The 9,018-nt window shown below is 36.1% G+C and overlaps 1 protein-coding gene across 1 annotated transcript; it reads right to left on the bottom strand.

The window, feature by feature from the left end:
• Positions 1 to 1,630: 1,630 nt before the first annotated feature.
• Positions 1,631 to 4,496, bottom strand: LOC124643259 (peptidyl-prolyl cis-trans isomerase-like). The gene is made up of 5 exons (XM_047182165.1): positions 4,191 to 4,496; positions 3,755 to 3,952; positions 2,821 to 3,021; positions 2,244 to 2,416; positions 1,631 to 1,784 (listed from the first exon to the last, which is right to left on the bottom strand). Exons 1-5 carry the CDS (start codon positions 4,398 to 4,400, stop codon positions 1,640 to 1,642), a joined length of 927 nt encoding a protein of 308 aa, XP_047038121.1. The 5' UTR covers positions 4,401 to 4,496; the 3' UTR covers positions 1,631 to 1,639.
• Between the last annotated feature and the right edge of the window lie 4,522 nt (positions 4,497 to 9,018).

Raw genomic sequence — 9,018 nt, 5'->3', positions numbered from 1 at the left:
ATTGTGTAGTGTACTGTATTATCACCGATATCTGTCGTCTCGAGTGCACACTATACTCAATGGCCAGTTGGCGGGAAACAATGAGAGTGTGTGGCACGAGAGTAAGACGTTATGCAGACAAGCGAGCCGATATCCTAATTATCGGATGGTAATTAGAGATACAGGTAGGGCGAACACTACATTATGTCTGTCCGACTTTCACGTCAGAACTACATAGATACCTAGGTACCTGAGAAAGGACAGGACATAGGCTTCCTTGAAGTTCTCCCAGTAAATAACTTGTTTGTTTTTCAAATCAGACTAAGAAGGAATAAACAGAAGGTTGCAGATTAGTTGCAATCCTTGCCATTTAGCATTTAGATGAATCTGCAGCTCCTTGAAACTCAATGTTAGACCTTCAACATCATATTGAAGTTTGGTTAAACTTAGCATTATTTTATGAACATGAACGATGAGTCTTGGCTGAGCAAACATATTGCGAGATAAACACGAAGCAGCTATCTTACTCTGAAGATGAATATTAAAACATGTCCGTCCTGTAGACGTTATAGGTAGGTACCTGCCTAAATACCTACTTGTTTATATCGTTTATCTTTGAACTAGATCAATAGGTGATTATTTCTGTCAGACGTTGATCTAGGTATAGGTAGAAACTAGATACCTACCTAAAGCGACCTTTTCAACTTGACTATTGGATCCCGTAGCGCTGATAAGACCTAAATACTACTACACGTACTACTACTAAGTACTACTAAACCAAAACAATACCTACCTTCTTAATTCACATATTACTTCATTGGGTTTTATGCCAGGATATAATTTAGCTTAATCATTGTTTCACGGTAAGTAACCATAGCATTTTATATTCCTGCTTACCATTTCCCGCTAACACACTCGCGTTCCACGGTTCCATATTTAACTGCCGTATTTCCCGCCTCAAACCCGTCTCTGAAATGAGCTAATTTACTTAATTTATATAAGAAACTTCACAGCTACATTTTAAATCAGACTTCTTGGAATCCGACAAAAAAACATCCCTATTAATATCTTCAACCATTTATTTAATACCATGAATTAATTTCACCTCAATTTTTATGCAAACACAATTTTGAATTGGTAGCCAGATCAATCAAATTTTAATGGGTAAATAATTTTATTCAGATTAATTTTTTATTGCCTGTTCATGTCAACACGGTAGGTAGATAGGTGTTTCCATGAATAATGTATGAATTAATATGATGCGACAATAATGTAATTTTCACATGGACAATCATAAACAAACAACGCAACATAAATATATACCGACCTACTTAATAAATGTTTTTGTCGGTGGTACCGGTGTTTATCAATATAAAATTTTCAGTCTGATCTTGTCTGCCCATCCAAGAACTGACCGCGCTAAGCGTTACCCTTATAATCGACCGATTCGTGCCGCTGCTACTTAGCCACGAACTACTCAAAGAGTTTATAACAACGGAGGTATGTATTCTTCGTCTTGCACAAAAAAAAACTGCGTAAATAACTTTTACAACACGAGCCCTTATTTATCCCGCTCCGTGATGCAGTTCTCTCTGGATGCAAGTAAATCCCCGAACAACAGTAATAGGTAAGTCAATAAAACACAAGCAACTAGTAATGATCATTGTAATTCTCCACAGTTGCTGATGGTGACCTTGCTGGAGACGGTGCCGCTCTTGCTGCCGTACTTCTCCATCTTCTTCACCACGTCCAGCCCGGAGATCACGTGACCGAACACCACGTGCTTGCCGTCCAGCCAGTCCGTTCTGGAAAACAGATTATTTTCAAGGTTTAAGCTTTAATTAAGCACATAACAGGCCTTATCTTCTTAAGGGTGCGTCTACATCGGGCTCGAACAAAACCATTGCCGTGATTGGCTCGCGGGTAGCTCGCGAACCGCGCGTGATCCGCACATTCGCTAGATGTGGACGCACCCTAAGAAATATTTGAAGAAAATACATAGATACGAAAATTTTACGGAACATGATATACTGCCTCCTATATTTTATCTTATGAAAAACGCAACCACCTTTAAAATATGTCGTCACGATAACTTCTCTAAAACACAACCACACAAAGCCCTGATGCCACTGACTAGTTCTCACACAAGCCGATAGATGGCGCTGTTGTAAAATTTAGAAATACTCATTTTGATATTGTAAACACAAACTTCATATAAAATTACAAAAAACATTCTAATCGAAATAATACGTCAAAATACACACTTAGCGGTACATAAAAAGAATTGCGATCCATTAGTATTGGGGCCCGAGTTCGCCATACTGAGTATACCGGGGCCCGTGTGTCGTAACGTGAAGTTCTCATCTTCGAACTTGCGGCCGTATATCGATTTGCCGCCTGTCCCGTTGTTGTTGGTGAAATCACCACCTTGACACATCTGGATAAGTATGAGTTAAGGAATGAAATAATAATTATGTAACCCTTGTGCCTTTTGTTGGAAAATTAAAGACGACGATCTTTATAGATAAAGATAATACATAAGAGTAATACATAAAGGTAATACATAAGAGTTTTAGATAAGAGGGCACATAAGGAAGTACTTAATACAGATGATGAAACATACATCTATCTATACACTTCAACTTGTTTTAACACACAACTTGAAGTACTAATAACTTCAAGTTGTGTGTTAAAACAACTTGAAGTTATTTATCATAATCGTAATGATTGTGATAAAATCAGGCAGCAATTTGTTTAAAGATATTATGTATATTTCTTCTTATAATATTAAACAACACCCTATTATCAATAGGGAACGGTAGACTGATATGAAAAGGATACAAAATCCGGTATGATCCTGTGAAAACTGCTGCCCTGGTACCCAAATCCCTTCTCATGTGTGCACAGTGCTCTAAAGTTCTCTGCAGTCTTGGGCACAATGTCCGCTCTCAACATCATTATCACCCGGCCTAGGGATTGCTTGCCCACGCTTATGTCAAAGTATACTTGTGGATTACGCTTCTCTGATGGTTTCGTTGGTATCTGTAATTAATTAAGATTTTATTTTATTTACATATGTGATATTGAAACGATTGCATAGGTACAGTTGTCATTAAAAAACAACATAAGCAATAGTTCTATTTTGACAACCCGGATAAAACTGTGGAACAGTCAATTTTGGAGCAGTGATCTGACTGGAGTGAAACAAAAATGTTATCTCCTAAAATGAAATTAAATAACATGCCTACTTAATTTGAAGAAGAGTCAAGAAGGATCTGCTTTGCCGAACTTTTCCACTAAAACCTTATATTAAGAACCCAGGCCCAGGCTTATAATAAGAAGGTATGAATTTGGTTTCCCAGAGTTATAATTTATTGGTATATAAGTTTAGTAACAACACACTATCCTCACCAATCTTACTACCAAAGTATTATTTTAGAATTATTTATCTCTTTACGTTCATCAATGGACATTTACACGACGTGGCAGACGATGATATATGAACTTGTTCAGCCATATTATATAATAATTTTTCTTCATTTATTCTTGATACCTAGCTACTACACCACACATTACATAAATCAGATGGGTGAAACTAAATCATTCTTGTCAAGTCTTGAAAAAAAATACTGAATGTCAAAATGACAAAAAAAATTGAAATATTTATGGTATATTTCACTAAAAAGATTTTAATCATATTCTTATCCTGAATTCCATAAAAATAATGAGAATTATGATTCTTATATTAAATTAAGTGTGAAAACACTATACTTACAGCAGCAGTCTCTGCATTTTCCTTAGTACCTTCCTCTTTATTTTCTTTATCCTTATCTTTTGTTACAGTTAATGTTTCTCCAGCATGTTTCTGTAACCAGGAGTCCTCGGACCAGACCGGCCTAGTAGAACCTTCTTTGATGCGTTGTGGAGCAGCTATATTCACTCTTATTGTGCGACCAAATAGTTCAGAATCATTCTGAAAAGGTTTATGGCAAAATAGGTTATGATAACAAAGTAGGGGAAAATACTAATTTATTCAGCTGTATTTTTCTACTTTTGATCGAAATTGATGTTGTATTCATTGAAAATGAATAATCACAGTAAGTTGAACTTATATAACTTGCTATAAATGACCATTTAATTACTGAGCCATAGCATTCAAGCGAATTAGTTTCAGAAGCATATTTCTGTGCTAATAACCAAAAAATACATACCATATTGTCTATAGCCGCTGCAGCGTCTTCGGCATTTTCAAATTCAATAAAAGCGAAGCCCCTGTGCTTCTCAGTCTCATAATCCAAAGGTATTTGAACATCTACTAAATCGCCAAAAGGAACGAACGCTGCGTTGAGCACCTTCTCATCTACCTCTTCTGCTAGGCCTCCAACATAAATTGTACGTTTAGAATTAGGTTTGCTAGACATTTTTACTGTAATATACAACTACAAACTGAAAACCGGTAAAAATATTTGTTGTTGTTTGCTTTATAACCTCAATCTTAAAACGTCAATTTCAATTTGACGTTTTATCGGACATGCCTATGTCAATAACTTTTTAATGAACCTTTCTCGATTGGACACTGCTCTTTTAAGACACACTCATGCTTGCAACCTTGTAAATAAATATTTTTTTATATACAATTGATTAAATAGATACTATATGATTAGAAAACTCAAGCTTTTGATTTTACTAGGATAACATAAAGTTTTCAGTTGTCCTTAACCTGACAAAAAAGATAATTTATTAACAACATTGTTATATAACGGATGTATAATGTAAAATTTAAAAAGCGAATGCCTCTTAAATAGTGTAAGACGGTTAATATCTATGCTATAATACTTAACTACCTACACATTTTAGTGATCCTCTTTCTCGAGTTGAACCTACCGAAGTACCTACATACCTCCTACATATTTATAGAATAAAAAATATACAACAAAATAGAAAAAAGAAGTATCTAGAGGTAGATAAATCCGTCAGCATAATTGTGTATCGCTGATATAATTAAAGGATGCGTATGCGCTTACATATTCATGAGTTCTACCGATTAAAGATATCAAACTTGTACAGGAGGCGTATTTCTAACATGAAGTTCAGAAGCTACACCATCACTATAAACGAAATTGAAGCAGGTTAGGTTTTGTAAAGGGAGATTGGACTTTTATGCAGCTGAAGATGCGGGCAATGTTAACAGTTGCTTCAGCTTCAGGTAACTCTTATAACAAAGATTTCCTAAACCGTGTCTAATTGCTACCAACTTTTGTACTTGAGGATTCTACTTATTTTTATAAACAGTCTTTGATTATCTAATCGAAAAACATTTACAGAAAATAAATGTCGAACATTTAAGTACCTACCTACTGATATTAAGTCTTGTGCATCTTTCTCGTGAATCACCTGGGTTTGTAATTCAGAAAGTGCCTTTTACAAATACGCGTGCGATCGGAAGGATGAAGATTAAATGAAGGGGATACGACGGATGTCCAGAAGCTAACTATTTTTAGTAAATCTATTTTTACTTTTATAAGATGTTTGTTACCTACTTTGTACCTGTACCCCGTAAGAGACGAACTGCTTTATCTTAAATGACGATGATTCATCGATCTTAACTACTAAGATGACTATTGTACCTATCTAGCTATGGCGATGTTTCATTATATTTGTTGTTGTTTCAGGAGCAGCAGTATCTTACATCAAGAGCTAATTAAATAATTAAGTAGTTGTAGATATGCACCTAATAATATTAAGAATAGAGATTGCCCGGGTACCTGGGTTGAGGAGGTCAGATGGGTAGTCGCTCTTTATAAAACACAAGTACTCAGCTGCAACCGATAAACCTATAAGCCGGCCCCAACATGGTTAGGAAGGGCTAGGCAGCCGATGATTAGGTTTCAAGGAGGAGAGAGACAAAGGGGCGGGTTCTTTCCCAGAGTCCGGTCTTTCTTTTGTTTTAAGCACTTGCAAGCTGCCTTCGTTCAGGTTAACCCATGTCGCTTAATTTCACACACCCTTAAAATGTTTCCTCATTTAGGTACATCCGGAAATAAAAGCTTTAAAAAAGTCTGCTCCTAGGCCTAAATCTAGGCAAACCATACAGAAAAGATACCCAGTATTACAACAACCCACCTGCTTAATTTAAACAACAATTTAGTATTCCAACAACCGTTCTAATCGTAGACATAAAGTGTTCTTGTAAATGGTCACAGATTGCAGTCGTTCGCAACTAACATAAAGCAACTGGTACCAGCGGTACCGACCTGCGTACGGTAGCGATCGCGGTCGCTCCGTAATGAATTATTTAAGATACATTCAATTGTTTGTTTATTGTGCCTAGTTAAGAAAACGAGAGGTTTACTGAGGGTTTTCTGTTAGTTGTTTGTGTGGTTGTTTGTTTCCGAATTACAGTTACAATGTGTATTTATGTGTGGGCAGACTTACGTTCCATCATGTGTCATTATATTCCTATCATCAGCCATTTGTGACTCCACACTTTATGTGGCTAACCGTCAGTTGCACAAAGCTCTATTAAAGTTAAAGCTTCTTTAAATCTATTGCTGACTCTTTCTTTGTAAACAAGATAAAAAGTATCAGCAATACATTTAATGATAACTTTAGTGAAGCTTTGTGCAACTGACGGTTTGACCGATTTTTGTTACTTCTGGTGCCCTTTGCATACCAGGCCCTGGTAAACCTTTGGATCAATCCAGCAGCCCGCAGACCCTACCATCCCGCAGCTTCACAAACCCGTAGCCTCATGAACATGAGTCTACAACAAGCTATAGTGGCTGTTATGTCGTGTTATCTACTTAACACACTCGTAAACATTACAACAAGCTAAAAGACATTAAAGTCCCAATCAATTAGGACCGTAAAATACACAATAAGTAAGTAGTTATTCGTAGAAAGCGACACTAACATCTATCTGCAATAGTAATTGAGTGAGACGTAATTGTAATCGCGAGTCATCTCTCCGTATTGTGCTCAAAACTTGCAGCTGGCAAAATCTTTTTCATCCCACCATCTCGAAAAGAGTAGTTTTACCCTTTGATATTTGAGTGCAAAAGCCGTTTTTATCCTCTAGAGCGGCAAAGTGATTTAAATTTAGAATATCGTGTGCAATACTCCATTTGTGACAATCTTGATAAGACTTTTCAAACAAATACATATTAAACAAATAAAATAGTGCTTAAAATAATTATTCAATTAATTAAGTAATTTTTATTATTGTTTTTACGTATATTTTTAACCTCGTTTCATTTTTAAACTGAGTTTTCAAACAAATGAACTTTAATAGGTACTACTTTTTAATTTGATACTCATATGTGCGCGCCATTTTGTTTTTTTTTTTGCATTTAGTAATTTCCTCGATGAGGTGGGATGAAAAGTTACGTGTTGCACTCGAGTGCAAAGATTTTTCACCTTGTGCTCTTTTGATTCCCTCGCTATCGCTCAGGATTCTAATTATTGAAATACTCGCTACGCTCGTGTTTCAATTTTAGAATCCTTCGCTTGCTCGGTCATCAAAATTGAGCACGCGGTTAAAAAGAAACTTTGCACTCTTGTATAACAAATAACTATTGTTTTTAACACCTTCGCTTTTATATAAATGCAGTCTTAAAAGCTGGCTTGACGGTGAATTTTGTTAGGCGAGGACGTGCCGTGGCTAGCTCGAAACATTCTGAATATGTGCCTTTCTCTGTTTCAATGAGTTGAAGTTTCTTATTATTAGGTCAATATGTATATTTCAGAACGTCCGATAATTTATTAGATTAGGTCTTAGTTTTATGGAATTAAGTATACCTTATGACTTTATTTTCAGGCATCTCCTTTTTGGAACTTCGGCTGCTGTAAACTTTGAGTCCATCGCGTCGATTACTTACGGGCCACGGCTCGTGTCCGTCACTGTTTAGCATAAACTACCCCTTTACTCAAATTCCTTCACTAACAAGTGTTGAGTAATTTATGTGTCATGCGTAGGAGTTGAAAAGACACCTACTGACACACTTACTTATTAGTAGCACGAAAGCACGCTAATAACTAGAAATTGTAATTACTAGCATTTTATGAACCAGTGAGAGTAATAAGCATGATCAAAACAGTTGTTAGATTTTTTTAAATAGATGACTGTAAAATTACAGTGATTGTCATAAAAGGTGTTGGCAAATTGAGTATTGTGCCATTACTTCTATATTATCAAAATCTTCTCACATGTTCTGCTAAGAAAAACAGGTGATACCTATAGGTAAATTATAGGATCAGGCGTTACCTACTTTGCGAAATTCCATGTCGTAAAATGTTAGATGGAACACGTAGCGTTAATTTCCGCGAGACAGTTAAAAGAGGCTTTGGAAACAGGTGATATTAGGTATATGTTCAGTGTCCTTTCTTGTGTACCATAACTTGATGCAACACACGGAACTACAATATGATGCAACAAGCCCCAAGCAGCAATTCAAACAATGTTGCACCAACGAGTCTAACATCTTCATAAACGTGTCATTACATATGTAGCACTGCAGATAATTGTAGGGCAAACCGACAAGTTTCTTCTTAAGTATAAAGACTATATTTATCTAAAACCCGCCAGGTGCAAATCGGCTTCTCGGAAGAAGGGTTCCTTATAGATATTAATTAAGCAAAAATTGCAAGAAAATCATCTTGTGGTATCGGAACATTCGGAACCCATTAAATAATTGTTTTGGTTTTTTATATTAGGAGTAACCAAAATTCCTTCATCATCAAAGAAAATTTCAACTCTCTATCACAGTTTATAGGATACAGCCTAGTTAGAGACGGATGGTCAGACGAGGTCTTAGTAATACCACAGATTACTTTTATAGTTACTAGTAGTTTTACCTTTTTTACCTTTTGAGAACAGAACCCTAAAGCAACTAATGTTGGAAATCTCTAACTCCAAAGTACTTAGTAAGTACCTATAACTGCTAACCTTGTTAACTTCAAGTGCCATTGACTGTCATTCAAGGATGTGCAAAATAAAAAAAAGCCGATCGCTAGGAGGCCCCAGAGCCCCTGGTGTTTAAT

This window comes from Helicoverpa zea, chromosome 2 (assembly GCF_022581195.2).
Source record: "Helicoverpa zea isolate HzStark_Cry1AcR chromosome 2, ilHelZeax1.1, whole genome shotgun sequence".
Taxonomy (NCBI): domain Eukaryota; kingdom Metazoa; phylum Arthropoda; class Insecta; order Lepidoptera; family Noctuidae; genus Helicoverpa; species Helicoverpa zea.
Note: the sequence above shows the minus strand (reverse complement) of the source record. Positions and strands in the feature narration are given on the sequence as shown.

Bases quoted from the DNA above. Each gene is read 5' to 3' on its own strand.
- LOC124643259 (XM_047182165.1), bottom strand. From the start codon at position 4,400: ATGTCTAGCAAACCTAATTCTAAACGTACAATTTATGTTGGAGGCCTA. The intron at 3,953-4,190 runs GTATGTATTTTT...AAACCTTTTCAG, and splicing joins CAGCGGCTATAGACAATATG to AATGATTCTGAACTATTTGG. The intron at 3,022-3,754 runs GTAAGTATAGTG...AATTAATTACAG, and splicing joins AAAATGCAGAGACTGCTGCT to ATACCAACGAAACCATCAGA.